Consider the following 14,984-nt stretch of genomic DNA (forward strand, 5'->3'; position numbering starts at 1 on the left):
TAAAAAAAAAAAAAAAAAGAAAGTTCCAGAGGTTTTGCCACAAGAACAAAAATGGACTTTCTGTAAGCAGCAGGCAGGAAAAAGTAAGTGGGCTCAGGAAGAGTGACTTCCAGAAAAAACAAAACTCCTCTCCACTGCCACAAAATTTCTAATCAGGAAAGGAGTTTCTCCTAAAGGCGCCTGGGTGGCTCAGTCGGTTAAGCGTCCGACTTCGGCTCAGGTCATGATCTCACAGTTTGTGGATTTGAGCCCCTAGTCGGGCTCTGTGCTGACAGCTCAGAGCCCGGAGCCTGTTTCAGATTCGGTGTCTCCCTCTCTCTCTGTCCCTCCCCCACTTGTGCTCTCTCTCTGTCTCAAAAATAAACTACAAAAAAATTAAAAAAAAAAAAAAAAAAGGAAAGGAGTCCCACATGGGCCTAGACTCGCGGGAGATGCTCTGAGGCTCGCGGGCAGTTTGCTAGGCCCCCTGGACAGCCCGCACAGCCCAGCAGAACATCACAGCACCGTGCAGCCCTTTTTCCCCCACACACGACTCGGAAGTCACGCTGCCTCTTGGGCCAAGCCCAGCCCTGCGTGTGTGCAGAGCCAGCCACAACACGGCTAAGCACGAAAAGGAAGGGCTGAGAATGGACATGGTGATAATGCGGCTACCCTCTTTATGAGTTCTTCCTGGCGACGTGGGGTCACCACCTGCACTCATAGCCAAGCCACACCTGCCGCCATCCGGATCTGACCCCGAAGACCGGGCCTGTCTGGGGTACACTCGTCCCTGCCCCAGTTCTGGCCAGGAGAAGCTGGGCCCATCAGGCACCGTCAGCCTGCTGTCTGCGCCCCTGAGCAAGCAAGCATGGCCATTACCTCCCAGAAGCTGTCGCTGGACACTTCCACTCCAACGGAGTCATCGTAAGCGACAGACATCTCTTCCAACAGTGAGGGGGCAGCAGCGAATGCTGAGAGCAGAGGTCAACTTCAGATGCTCAAAATCCGTAGTCCAACCTGTAAAAGAAAAGCACTTTGTTGGGGTTAAGTTCCTGAGGTAGGAAGCAAGCCCCTCCATCACATGACTTCCATGTCCACTGCTGCCTTAGTGCAGGGCAGTCTCGACTGTCCGCTTTGGGTGAGAGCATGTTATGTGCGCATGTATTTCATATTAACAGTGAACCTTCTCAACATCTTACTGAAGAGCTCAGAGGGCTTTCTGGAGAATGGTTCGTGCTCTTAGGCCAACAGGTTGATGATGTTGCTAAATAAGCTTCCCAGTAGCTTGGAGAAAGAGCACGTGTGCAGAGAACACACAGAAGCGGGTAGAATCCCTGCGTCCCTGGACTCGCCCTGCCCCAGCCTGTCCCACCCACCGGGCAGGACCAGGCCCTGCGGTCAGACACGAGTGGAAGTAATCCGCCTTGGACACGTGAGTCCACCCCCCTCGCTTGTGTCCCCCGTGCCCACGACGGATTCACCTCGGCCACTGAGGCCCCAAATCAGACCAGTTTATTCTGATACTGTCAGCGAGAGCACAGACAGGCGACAGTGACCCACTTCTGGGTCATGAGGTGATGTGCTAGACCCAGCAAGGGTAAAGGGGTGGTTACCCCCCTGCTAGAGGGAGGCGGCCGTGACATTCACGAGCACAGGCCACAGTGATGCATGGCCCATCCCCAACCACGTGAGACTCCCTGACTTCTTGGTGAAAAGTTGACTCCGCCCTCCTTTCCATCACCCTGTGTTCAGATCACACAGCCCAAGATCAGGAACTCCCCTCATCGCCAGAGTCAGGAGTCCAAAGCTTCAGCTTCACTCCGGGAGGGGCCCGGCAGGAGGGGGTGGGCGGTGTGACCCACACTGCTGTCCCCCCAAGTACAAGGCTTTTGTTCTGGGCCCTTTTCCATTCGTTACCGCATCGGATTCTCACGAGCCTCAATGTGACAGTCCAGAAGCGTGGTGAGGAACAGGAAAATGGGCTCTCGAGTCAGACTACCTGGGCTCTAATCCCAGACCTATTACTCACTAGCTGACCAACAGTCGGCAAGTTACTCAACCTCTCTGTGCCTCAACAGCCTTATTGGATTATGGAACGCATATCACAGAATTACAGTGAGGGTCAAATGATGTCAGACATACAGGGGCCAACGGTATGTGGTCCATAATAAGTGCTGTGGACTCAAGTCAATTCCAACATCATTATCATTAGATAGGAACAATTATCACTACCATCACTTGTATCTCTCCTTCACAGTTGAGATAACTGATGCTCGGGGAGGTGAAGTAACTTGTCCACAGTCACCCAAGTCATGAATGGTGGAGACAAACATTTGGCAAGTTTGCTAAGGTAATGTTCTCTCCATCACACCAAGATGTTTTCCAAGAACTAACTGAAGTTTAAACAAATCTGCTGTCCTGTAATCTAAGACCTAGTGGCTATTTCAAAGGGGGTAATGTGATGTGTGTCACAGCTTCTGAGGATGAACACAGCACTTGTATAGCCAATAAATCCAAAGAGCGGATGACGGTACTTCAAAGCCAAGTGCCCCAAATTCGCACGTGCTAGAACCAGGCAGCAGCCTGGGTGCCACGGGCACGCTCTTCCCGACAGCGTGCGGGCTGGACCTCTGCTCCATCGTCACAAGGCAGCGTGTTATTTTAACTCCAGGGTATCAGAGAGGCCGACCGGCTGCCCTGGCTGGGCCCTGGTGCCATGTCCCACAGCACCCCGGACTATGCGATCCTGTGCTCTTGACCGGGGTTCTCCTGGGAGCCCACCAGCCCACGTTTGCAGCAGCAGGAAGTCTTCTAACCAGAGCAGCCGTCTCTGCTCCAGGCTCCTCAGGAAATATCTGGGCTTTGGGCTCAACCGAGTCTCAAAGTGGTCTAATCGGGCTGCTGGCTAGGCTGCCTGGCAAGCTCTGGGAACAGCTGCAGGGAGGAGCTGGCGCCTGCTCTGGATGGAGACGCAGCTGGACACCTGAAGAGCCCAGGTGGAGGGATTCAGATTCTGTCGGGATCTGGCCACGGTACAGACATAAATAGCCAGTCAGCTCTGCCTAAGATTTATTAAGAGCCTACTAAGTGCCAGGAGCCGAGAAGAGGTTGCCACTGGGCTCGGCACAAAAAGACACACTCGACTTCTAGGGGCCAGAACCTGAATCGCCAAGTAACAAAACCAAGTAACCCCGGGGCTGTGAGGGCTTCAGAGAGAAGGCGTGCTCTTAGCGGACCAGCAGGAATGAGGCAAGTCCAGCTTTCCGAGCCTGAGCCCCACGGTGGCAACACCTTTAAGCGTCTCCCTCAGCCCAGGGTCCTGAGCCCACCCTGGCACTGCACTAGGCAACTGCAACAGTCCCCAGGGGGCGGCGGTCCTGGCACCAAGCTGACCCCTGGCCTCAAGGACAGAGCTTTCAACATTTCACTAAGTAGGAAGTTTACTTACGCGATATTTTAAAATATCATTTTTTAGTTAGAAAGTTCCTTTCTACTATAATTCTGTTAAGAGCTTTGATCGTGAATGGATGTTTACATTAAGACTGGGTTTATTTCTCTTTAAATGTCGGGCAGAATTTGTCAATGAAGTCTCCTGGGCCTGAAGTTTTCTTTAAGCACTTTTCATCGCAGATTCTAGTAAAACGGCAGAAGACTGTTCATGTATTTTCTATTTTTTTGTGTGCTGATTTTGTAAAGCTGTGGTTTTCTAGAGAATCCAGGTGATCTTTTTCAAATTTATTGGCATAAAATTGTTTACATTATCCTCCAATGACCACTTTAAAGACTGAGGGATCTGTAGTAATGTCCCTCTTTTCATTCTGACATTAGGTTTTTGTGCCTTTTCTCTTGATCAATCTCATCAGAGATTTATCAATTTTCATTTGTATTTTTCACAGAATCAGCTTTTACCTTGCTTGCTTTCAGCTGTCTACTGAATATCTGTCTTCATTTTCCTTGATCTCTTCCCTTTATTAATTTCCTTCCTTCTACCATCTTTGGCTTAAGTTGTTCTTGTTCTGACTCTGGCTATGGAAGTGTAACTTATAAATTTTCTGTCTTTCCTCTTTTCTCACAAATGCATTTCCCTCCGGGTATAATTTTAGCTATTCCACAATCTCATTTATTCTTTGTAATAGTCCCATGAGGCAGGTATCTTTAGTTCCTTTTCACAGATGAGAAACCGAAGGTTGAGTAACTTATTTAAGGTGATAAATGGTGAGATTATGACTCAAGATGAGGTTCTGTGGTTCTAAAATACAAGTTCTTCCTTTTACAGTACGTTACCTATAAACAGCAGTTTGTGGGTATTATGCTATGAAAATAGCAAGAAGGTAGAAGCGAGTGCTCTCCTGCATGGGGTACGGGAAGAGCTAGAAAGGGACTGGCAGGTGAATGGGCTCCGTTCCTGCGCAAGAGAAGGGCTGCCTATCTGCAGGCAGAGAGGATGGTCAAGATGGCTCAAGGGGGACCCGGAAATCCGTGACTGGTGATTTCACAAAACAGATTTTGCAAAAACAGAATCAGCTCCCAGCCTTCAGGGCTCACGTAAGAAATGTTCTCCTGACCAATAGTGAGATTCGTTCTTTCACCACCAGAATGTGATGGGGGCCACGACTCAACAAGGCACAACGATCAGCCATTCTTCCTGGGCCCAAATGACCTCCTGGGTCACACCAGCCACACCCCAGGCTCAGAAATGGTCTGGAAGGGACTGGAAGGTGCCCATGTGGCTCAGTGACACAATGGTTTGTGTCAATTTAAAACTGGGAAGAGGGGAAGACCTGCCATTATCAGCTGCTCTTGGTGAGCCTCATCCATCCATCCATGCATCCATCCATCCATCCATGCATCCATCCATCCATCCATTCAACAAAGATCTAAGTTTCAAGAACTGAGCTGATTAGTGACAGGAATGCAAACAGCCCATGAGCTAGACCTTGGTTTCTTTTAAATGAAACTGAAAACAACTAAACTGGACTAGAACAATGGGAAAATTGGGAAAGATCCAAATGTTAAATTTGTCAAATGCAAACAGAGGAAACATTCTTTGCCTTTTAAGTGCTGCAAATAAAGTGAAATCGGTAATAAATGCTTGATGACAATCAAAATAAAATCTCATAACGTCTCTTCCACATATTTACATAAGACAAAAAAAAAAGTGATAATACCCGATGTTAAGGGGTCTCAGTGTACCAATCAGCTTAGGTATCCTTTTTTTAAAAAATTGTATTTGCAGCTTAGAAAAACAAAAAGAACCCATGTTTCCATAGAGAATGCAGAGAACAGAGTCCAGCAGAGGAGAAAGGACAGGAAGGATCCGCCGCAGCCCCAGCGCTCAGACAGCACAGCGCCTGCTCTTCCCACTGTGTGCTTCCCGGCATCACTTAAAGTGAGGGGTGGCGCTGGGTGGGGACACATGTGTGAGGGCGCCCAGAGCTGTGAGAGGAGAGGGCACAGGGCACAGCCCGTGCTCTAAGGAAATGGAGATTCCTGAACAAAGCCCCCTAAAGTCCAGCCCAGCACAGGTACTCTCTTCTAGCGTGTGGATGCTCGCTTGAGTAAGCCCCCTCCTGAGTGGGAGCCAGTCACAGACCAGGCCACACCCGCGGCATCAGGCTCAGTCCCCCAGGGAAACCAAGGCCATGGCCCCACACAGGTGTTCAATAACTGTTTCACGACTGACTCACGCCCCCAAAGTGGTCCCTCTCGGCCGAGGCTGGCCATGCTTGTGTTAAATAAAGGAAGCCTGCTTCAATCAGACGTTCTGCTCCTCCGACCGGGAGCCCAGGGTAGGAAGAAACCGACAACATGGCCGCGTCCAGGCACCAAGCACCCCTCTGCACCGCCAGGTGGTCTATGCGACCTTTAGACATATTTTTGTTCCTCAAAAACTCTGCAGAAGTGATGAATATTGTCCTCATTTTACGAAAAGGCAACTGAGGTACACATAATTCAAATCACTGGTCAAGGGCCCCACAGCCTATAGATGCAAGGCAAGGACTCAGTCTGGACCCTGAGACCCTGTGACCCTGCCCACTGCTCATCCAGCCCCAGTGGCCCCCAGCTCTGGAGGCCTTGCTGGAGTGGGAGGCCGCTCCCTCAGCAAGGGCGCCTGAGTCTAGGGCTGTCCTACTAATACTGGCGTCCAGAACACCCCCGAAGGCCCTCAGCCTGTCAGGGAGTATTACTCAGATTTTTCTTTTCACACACACACGTCCCTAGCCATAAAAATGAATCTGGTTTCAGCACGCCCTGGGCGGAAGAAACACGTCAGTTGGGGAAACTGAGGCTTCTGAGGACAATGAGAGAACCTGCAATCCTGTTCCTTCTAAAGGAGGTCGGGGCCGGCGAGTTTCCTGGCTCTGCCTCCTTCGTTCCTTCAGCGTCTTGAGCCAACTCGAACCATGACCAAGCCTGTGGATGCGTCAGGAGCAAGCAGACGGTGCCGGATACTCCGCAAGTATGTTTACTGAGGCCAGAGACACACAACGTGTGCTGATTAATTAACTGGGGGCTTCTCAAGGGGAAGGGGAAGGTCCTGGGAAGACAGCGAGGCAGCAACTACCTCGGCTCAGCCTCGGTCAACTCAAGTCCTCTGTCCTCTCTGTAAGGCGGGGACACCTCTGGCGCCCCTACCTCCTGAGGTGTGAGGAGGCTCGGGGGGGTAAGGGAGGTGGGAGAACTCTGGAAAGCGCGAGGCGACAGACAAAGCAGTCAGTGCCGCTCTTCCCAAGGACGGGACGAAAGTGAGAGCTTCGCTGGTAGGCGCCACACTGTCTAGCACCCAGCAGGTGGCAGGTCACTTCTCCCGAAGCAACGGAACCGCAGTCCTCCGCTGTTAGGCTGAGTGCGTCCCGTGAGCTCTGAACAAAGGCTGCAGGTGCCCCCGGCCCTGGTCTGCCTCCTGGGGTACGCTGGGCGCCGAAGCCACAACAGGCTCTTACCGTCCAGCCCGGCGACAGGAAGATGCCATCTGAATACCAAACAACAGATTCGGAAATGAACCCCTGGGCCGAGGTGGTGTGTGCCGAGTTATTCTTGATTCCCTCCCGTCACAATGGGAGGGACACAGGTAAGAGAGCATGTTCCCCGTGAATCTCCCCGGACCTGTTTCTTTCCCCCGGATCGTGGGAAAGCAGCCGGTTCAAGACGGGCACACACATGTCTCCCTCCGTCCCCGCAAGGGCCCACGGAGCGGACATGAGAACACGTGCCGCCCGCAGGGTCACAGCAGCAGGCCAGGGGACATGCTGGAAGCAAGCACACAGGTTAGCGCTGGGAGAAAACCAAGAAAACCAGCCCGAACGCCAGGGTGGGAATGAGCCCGCCCGGGGAAGGAGTGCCACGCCGAGGGCCGAGAAGTGCCAAGGCAGGGGGCCCGAGGGGCAATCACCGTAACTGGTAAAACCGCATTTGTGACCAGTAAGCCTACACTCCCTTCAGGGACCCCCCCTCCCACCCCCGGAACCCGGAACAACTCCCTACACATCCTATTCTTTTTTCATAAACATGAACTGATAACCAAGGGGAGGACCAATGGCTGAGGAGCCACTAAATAAATAATGAAATAAAAACCCAAACCGTGAAAAGACCAAGATCAACAGGACAACTTTCATTTGGAGCTGATCTCTAGGGAAAACACAGATACTTCAGGGAACAAGGCAGAGATTCTAAGAAGCTCTGATAAGACTTCTCTAGGAAAGTCAAGGGTTACTGTACCCATAAAACAGGAACAGGATGCTATGAAAAAGGAGTAATCTGGAAATAAGATTTTTTTTTCTTGATTTTTAGGCATCTCATTACTGAAATAAACATGTTGATGGACAGGCTGTGTAACAAAATGACGAGACTATGGCTGAAGCTAGTGGCCTCGTGGATGATGAGACCACAAGCACCTCCTGGTACATAAAACAGGAGGAGAGAGAGATGAGAGCAGGGGGCTGGTTAAGGGACAGAAAAGGCCATCGGGAGGTCCTGAGGCCGGGAGGGGCCAGCAGTCCCAGTGCCCCTGGTGCCGCCCTCCCCTCCTCTCCCTCCAAGGCCTCTGTGGGGAAGGCGGCTCTGCGGCTGCGCAGCCCGAGGCTGGCTCCTCTCGGAGCCCTAACGTTCCAGCTGCTGGACAGGCAAGGACAGTGTGCTTCTGCCTGAGGCCCTGTCTGCCCAGCAAAGGTACACAAGCGGCGAGCTCGTGACACCAAAGCAAGGGAATCCTTGTAAAGGGTTTATGGTGTAAAAATGCACGAGGGCAGAGCGTGAAGATGTACCAACCATCACCCCTCTCCTGCCCAGCCCCCTGCAGCGCATATCCAGGGCCATCTCGCGTGTCCTGGGCACGCGGCCGGCCCTCGATAGTAGCTGAGTGCACACGCGGGGAGGTGCCTGGCGGGGCTCTGGGAGCCCCAGGGTCCAGGAGTGACTGGGGCCGGGGACGTGCTTCCAGATCTCGGGATCCAGGCACTTCTGCCCCTGGCGTATGTGAGCACTGGTGAGTCAGAGCCACTGCTAAGACGCAGGAAGGGTCAGAGGCTCATGGAGGTCGCCAGGGGCGCCCTTGCCCAGGCTGGGAACTGGCGTAACCTTCTTCCTCTCTGGGCCTGATAACAGGTATCAGGTAAACAAAAAATACAAATGACAGAAGTACATCTAGCTCATGTTAAATGCCCTTAATCTGCTCTAAGAAGAAAAAAGAGAACGGGTCATTAGGCCAAAAGGCTGTTGCCATAAAGCAAGGACATTGGGGGTGGAGGCACAGAGCTTCATCTCCCCTGAGAGCCGGCCGGGCGGGGGTGGGGACGGGGGCCCTGTGCAGTCCTCTGGAGCCCCGGGAGGGAGCTGTCCTCACCGCTGCCTCCCACCGCCTGGCCAGCCCTGTACTGCCCCGCGGCCTCCGCGAGAGCACATGCTGGACCTGGGTTGGTTTCTCCATTACCCACACTGGGATATTCTTCATCCACCACGAAGTGACCACAATTTCTGCTAAGCCACTGTCTGGCCCAGAGTGACAGGCAGATCATTCCCTGAGGGGCGAGTTGACCCATTCATCCTACAAACTGACGTTTGGGTCCCTACTGCGGGTCAGGCACAGCGGCGAGGGCCCCCAGGGTGGAGCAGCTAATTAGACGCTGTCCCGGCCCGCCTGGAGCCGAGGTCCTAACAGGGCAGGGCCCACATGCAGCAAAGTACAAGCGGCAGAGCTGTGAGGGCAGGTGGGAGGCTTTTCCAGAAGACGGAGCAGCAGCAAAGGTCCCACGAGTGCGAGCCTGTTCTGGCCCCCGGAGGGCACGGCGGGGGTGGCCTGGCACTGCCGGGAAGCTGTGTGGACCTCAGAGCTTGTGTGTCTGAGTGACTGGTCCACACTTCCAGCCTCAGGTGCCTCTGAGATGTGCTCTCGGAAACCAAGCAACACGAGTGCCCAGTCGTTTCAGACCTGTCCCCAAGGGTTGTCACATGCCTCCTGACTGGTGTATTTCACAAAAGAGGAACACCTGGCCTTTGCCCCAACTCTTTCCTCTAACGCTTTAACCTACGGATAAATTCGCCCAAGAGTCAAACATAGGTAGTCACCGTGGTGTTATTTCTAATAGCAACAGAAAGGAAAAACACTGAAAGCCCCTTACTGTCCAACAAGAATCAAAGATGCAGGGGTGCCTGGGGGGCCCAGTCGGTTGAGCGCCCCCCACTTTGGCTCAGGTCATGATCTCAGGGTTCATGAGTTTGAGCCCCACGTCAAGCACTGAGGCCCCTTCGGATCCTGTCTCCCTCTCTCTGCCCCTCCCCCGCTCATTCTCTCCCTCCCTCCCTGTCTCTGTCTCTGACAGAAATGAATACAACATTTTAAGAAAAGAAGATGCCAGTACAACTCTGAGTGGAACGGAGGCAGCTGGAGTAAAGGGCGGGAGGGACAGTGTGTACAGACATGAAACACACCGCACATAATCAAGCGGGGACACTGGGTGTAGCATGGTAGACAGTCTGATCCCACCGGTATTACAGGACAATTAGGTGTCCACCAAAGGGCACCCAAGCACACAGAGTCCCACCGTGTCACTTCCCGAGCCCTCCACTGCTGGTGGTGCCGCCCGGCACCCCACTCCCCTTGACCAGCTTCCTCCGGAGAGCCCGCAGCAGGAGGCTGGCGTCCTCAGGCCCCCAGGCAGGTCTCTGACCCGTAACCTGCGGCTCTCACACTCCCAGACCCCCTCTCCGCTTTATCTTTCTCCCCCAAGCACTTATCTCCTTCCAAGAAGCTGTGTCATTTACTCAGTCCTTCCGTTCCCTGCTCTCTGTCTCCCGCTCTGGAATGTGAGCTGCCGCAGGGCAGGGATTTTTGTCCGTCTTGCTCACTGCTGGCATCCCGAGGTCCGACACACGGACATGCCGCAGTCACTGGGTGAATTCAGGATGAGGAAGGTTGAACTGAACAGTCTCAGTAATTTTGATTTATACAGATTGAAGATCCACAGGTGGAAAATACTCGGAGCTTTACCATGAAGATATTTTAATTCTAGTGGTTAGAATTCTTTCATGAACAATACTGCATATGTTAAAACAGCCCTCCCCAACCTCCAGAGTGGCCCCCGCCAGCCACACAGGAGGCCCTTCCGCCACTCAGCGCCCTGGGCCACACCACCCCTGGGGACCACAGGCTCCCAGGTCCGCTCTGGCCCCAGCCTTGGCTCAGGCCATTCCTGTGGGCCCAGCCATCCCCCTGTGAGAAAGGACAGGCTCTCCTGCTTCGCCCTGGCCCTCTGCTGCCTCCCATGGGGTGGACGCTCAGGGAGGAAGGCCTGAGCTAAGACACAGCTTTGCACCATTTACAAAGCAGGAACATTTTTTTTTTTTAGAAATAGCTTAAATATCTGGCATGGCCTATTCTGTTTCCAATGATTTCATCTGGAAAAGTGAACAGTCCTCAAAGGAAGAGATAGAGATCAGCAAATAAAGTGACTTATATCTCCGGAACACTGTGTCGTGGGCCCACTCCAGCAACAGAAAGCCGCCTGTGCACCGCAGGATGCTTGGTTTTAAAGGATGCCCTGCAGGGGAAGGACACGGGGGCCCACGGCGCAGCAGGTCACAGGCCCGGGCAGGGAGGGCAGGGTCCTCCAGAAGTACCCATCAGGGTGAAAGGTGCTGAAAGGTGCTGCTGGATTAAAACCCGGCTTCTTTTTTTTTTTTTTTTTTTTTACAAACAGTTTATTGTCAAATTAGTTTCCACATAACACTCAGTGCTCATAAAACCCGGCTTCTAAACGTGGCCAGCTTGGGGTGGCCATGGAAGCCGTCCCCAGAATGAGCAGAGGGTCCAAGCGATTCCGCGGCAGACTAGCCAGGATGCTGGGGACAGGCAGGGAATCTCTGGAATTCCATGGGGACACGCAGCTGCCTCGTCCCAAGCAGCCGCAGGCCAGCCTCCCAAACGCCCCAGTTCGGCAGAGAGAAAAAGGAGGGCAAGGGCCCGTCTTACCCCATTTTAGTTGACGCCACAGAGCAGCCCTTCTCTTTCCTCCCAGAGAAGGTCACGTCAGGGAAGCTCTGAGGCGGCCAGGGAGGCTCTCCCACAACATCAAGTGCGGCCCCTGCGGAGGCCAGGGCCCCTCCCCAGCTGCGCTCAGCCAGCCCGGGGTCCCTGGTGCAGGGCCTGACCCACCCACCCGGCTCTCGCTACTCAGGTTTTTCTTCCCCTGCCACCTGCCAACAAGTCATCCGTGGTCCGCTTGTCTCAACTGCACAGCAGGCTTCTCCCCGGACATCCGGACGTCCTCCTAAGGGCCATGCAAAGTCACGCTGCGGCCCCGTCACGCTGTGGCCCCGCGCTATGGCCCAGGCCTCATGGGTCTTTCCTAGTCAAAGCCAAGGCCGAGGCGCTCCCCGGGTCTGTCCTGCAGCTCCATCAGGCTCACGTGCTCTCTAATGACACTGGCAGACCTCTTGGCTACAGTTTGAAAAAGTAGGATTTCAGGGGCGCCTGGGTAGCTTAGTCGGTTAAGCGTCCGACTTTCGCTTAGGTCATGATCTCGCGGTTTGTGGGTTGGAGCCCCGCGTCGGGCTCTGTGCTGACTGCCAGCTCGGAGCCTAGAGCCTGTTTTGGAGTCTGTGTCTCCCTCTCTCTCTGACCCTCCCCTGCTCATGCTGTCTCTCTCTCTCTCTCTCCTACAAATAAAAATAAAAATATTAAAAAAAAAAAAAAGAAAAAGAAAAAGTAGGATTTCAATCTGACCTCTTCCATCTGCCGTTCAGGGGCAGATCACACCCGCCTGGGAAAGGATGGGAACAGACCCTGGGAGGCACAGGAGGGAAAATGACCCCAAGACACACCTGGGCAGAAAAATGCTGCTGTCTGGCGGCAGGTGGGGGGAGGGGCCTGTTTTACCTGGTGAATCAAAACATCGTAGAAGCTATTCACACGAACATCACCCGAGGTTGCACACAAGTGAGAAATGGGCAGAAACAGGAAAACTGAAGCGTGAACTCCCACGGAAAGGAGGCTTCAGCTGGCTTCTCGCGTCCTGCTTGGTAAATACAGCAATCAGATTGGGGGGTGGGTTTCAGTTTCTGTTTAAGAAACCTCAAGGAAATGAACATTTATAAAACTTTACATGTGAAATGCCTTTACTGTATAAACAGGCCAAGGGATCAGGACTCCACTGAAATTGACGTGGACAAAGTTCCCCACGTGGACATCCCAGGGGACTCCCTCCACACAGTTTCCCCAAGGAGGCAAGAACGGAGGCAGCGGTGGCAGTGGTTAATCAGCGGGGTTCAGGGTTAATCAGCGCGGATGCAGCCTGCCAGGAACGCCAATTTAAAACACACATACATGCGCGCACACACACGTCTTCACACACACCAAATAAACAAACCCAATGAAACTACATTGAACAAACCTTAATCTTGGATGATTCAGAAGCCACTTTATACTCTCACTGAGGGCTCGCAGGGCCAGTGTTAGGAAACTCAGCCCAAATGTGCCATTAAACAGCCAGGACCTTGGGCAACTATTGGCATCAGGTGAAGGCAGTGGGATGCTGGGCTTAAAATGTTTCACAAGAGCCTCCTACTGGCAAGAGACTGTGGGAGAACTCGAGTCGATTAAGGTCATTATAAGAGCACGTGCTTGCAGCGACCTTCATGGCTGCAAGTGCTTTCCTACTTTACTGGACCTGAGCCTCACGGCCACTCTATGAGGACATTCTCACCCAGATCCCAGAGTCCAGCTCAAACTCATTCTCCAGGGCTCACTGCAAAACACGCCTCCGCCAACACGGAGCCCATGCGGCCGGAGCATGTCACATCACAGAAGTTACTGAACAGTGTTCCCACAGACAGAGGACGTCATGCTTCTGCACGTATGAACACTAAAGTTTAAAGGGACAGTTGATCGTGATTAATGTGTGCCTTTTACAAAATGAGTAAAAAGAGGAATGACTGTCATATGTATGCAGTGACAGGCACTCTGACTCTATACCCCAGGGCCACCCCCCCACTGGCTGTGGGGAGGCCAGGCACAGGCACAGTGACAATTCTGGGGGGGGCTCAGGAGATTGGGGAGTATCAGGTGGGAGCAGTGTGCCTGCAAGGGCTTAATCTGGCTTCCAAACTATGGGCAGAAGAAAGAGCATCTCTGAACCCCACAAGTGATTCCTCAAGGTTTTCTTTCAAGGTTAGTTTGTCCACCTTTCAGGATAGATCTCACAAGGGCCACGTGGCTGGGGACATCTTGCCAATCTGATGACGTGCTCTCTAGTGGATGACCTACCCCCGATCACGACAGTGCAGGGGGGTTACCCACCTTCTGAGCCTCGGAGCCACTCCCACCCACCCAGCCCCTTGGGGCCCTAGCACCTCCTTCCACATCATTCTCCAAGGTCAAGATCAAATATCACCTCCTCCATGAAGGCTTCCTTTATTCCCAGTTAATATTAAGCTTTGCTGCCTGGCTTGCCCTGAGCAGCACATTCCTCTCCTACAGGACTCACTCCATCCAAGCTCAGGTGGACAGGAGTCACCCACACATCTGCCTCCCTCAGGAGACAAGGGGTTCTGAGGGCAGGGGCCACATGGTGTCTAGCTTTGTATCCCAATCATAGCACAAAGTCAGTTGTACTGAATACAAAAGTCCTACTGATTCCATCTTGACCATGAGATGACTTAGGCCCTGAGCCGTGCTCAATACAAGAGACAGGAAGTGGGAGCCTCTGACCCTGCGGTCTACCCAGCCCTGCGATGCTGCCCCTGAGCATTAGGTGTGAGAGAAATAAACCTCTCTTCTGATCCCAGTTTAACCCTGACCCAAGAAGCACACGGATGCCCACATTCATACACACCAAATAAAGGGACACACTATTTTTGTTAATGTTTTATTTCTGAGAGAGAGAGAGAGAGAGAGAGAGAGAGAGAGACAGTGTGAGCAGGGGAAGGTCAGAGAGAGAGGGAGACACAGAATCCAAAACAGGCTCCAGGCTCTGAGCTGGCTGTCGGCATAGAGCCCGACACAGGGCTCGAACCCACAGACCATGAGATCATGACCTGAGCCGAAGTCAGATGCTCAACCAACTGAGCCACCCAGGCGCCCCGTGGGGACACACTATTAAAGATATGAATTTTGCAAGTGACTGTCTTATTAGTTTTAAATTCCTTGAGAGGCGATGCCTGGGTGGTTCAGCTGACTGAGCATCTGACTCTTGGTTTTGACTCAGGTCACGATCTCATGGTTCATAGGATCAGCCCCACACTGGGCTCTGTGCTAGCAACACAGAGCCTGCTTGGGATTCTCTCTCTCCTCACCCCTACCCTGCTCATACTCTCCCTTCTCTCTCAAAATAAATAACTAAACTTTTTTTTTTTTTTTAAAGGGGCACCTGGGTAGCTCAGTCAGTTAAGCATCTGAGTTCAGCTCAGGTCACAATCTCACGGTTTGTGAGTTCCAGCCCCGCGCTGGGCTGATTGCTGTCAGCACAGAGCCCGCTTCGGATCCTCTGTCTCCCTCTCTGTCTGCCCCTCTC

General features: G+C 52.9%; 1 protein-coding gene across 2 annotated transcripts in view; it reads right to left on the bottom strand.

The window, feature by feature from the left end:
- Positions 1-14,984, bottom strand: part of PACSIN2 (protein kinase C and casein kinase substrate in neurons 2) — a 136,776-nt gene that overhangs the window by 38,656 nt on the left and 83,136 nt on the right. For both annotated transcript variants that reach the window (XM_039235066.1, XM_039235074.1), the window contains exon 2: positions 859-996. In XM_039235066.1, coding sequence (XP_039090997.1) covers positions 859-918 — 60 coding nt within the window. In that variant the 5' untranslated portion in view covers positions 919-996. The remainder of the gene's footprint in view (positions 1-858; positions 997-14,984) is intronic.

Source organism: Hyaena hyaena, unplaced genomic scaffold, assembly GCF_003009895.1.
Source record: "Hyaena hyaena isolate Hyena2069 unplaced genomic scaffold, ASM300989v1 scaffold_4, whole genome shotgun sequence".
In the NCBI taxonomy this organism is placed as follows: domain Eukaryota; kingdom Metazoa; phylum Chordata; class Mammalia; order Carnivora; family Hyaenidae; genus Hyaena; species Hyaena hyaena.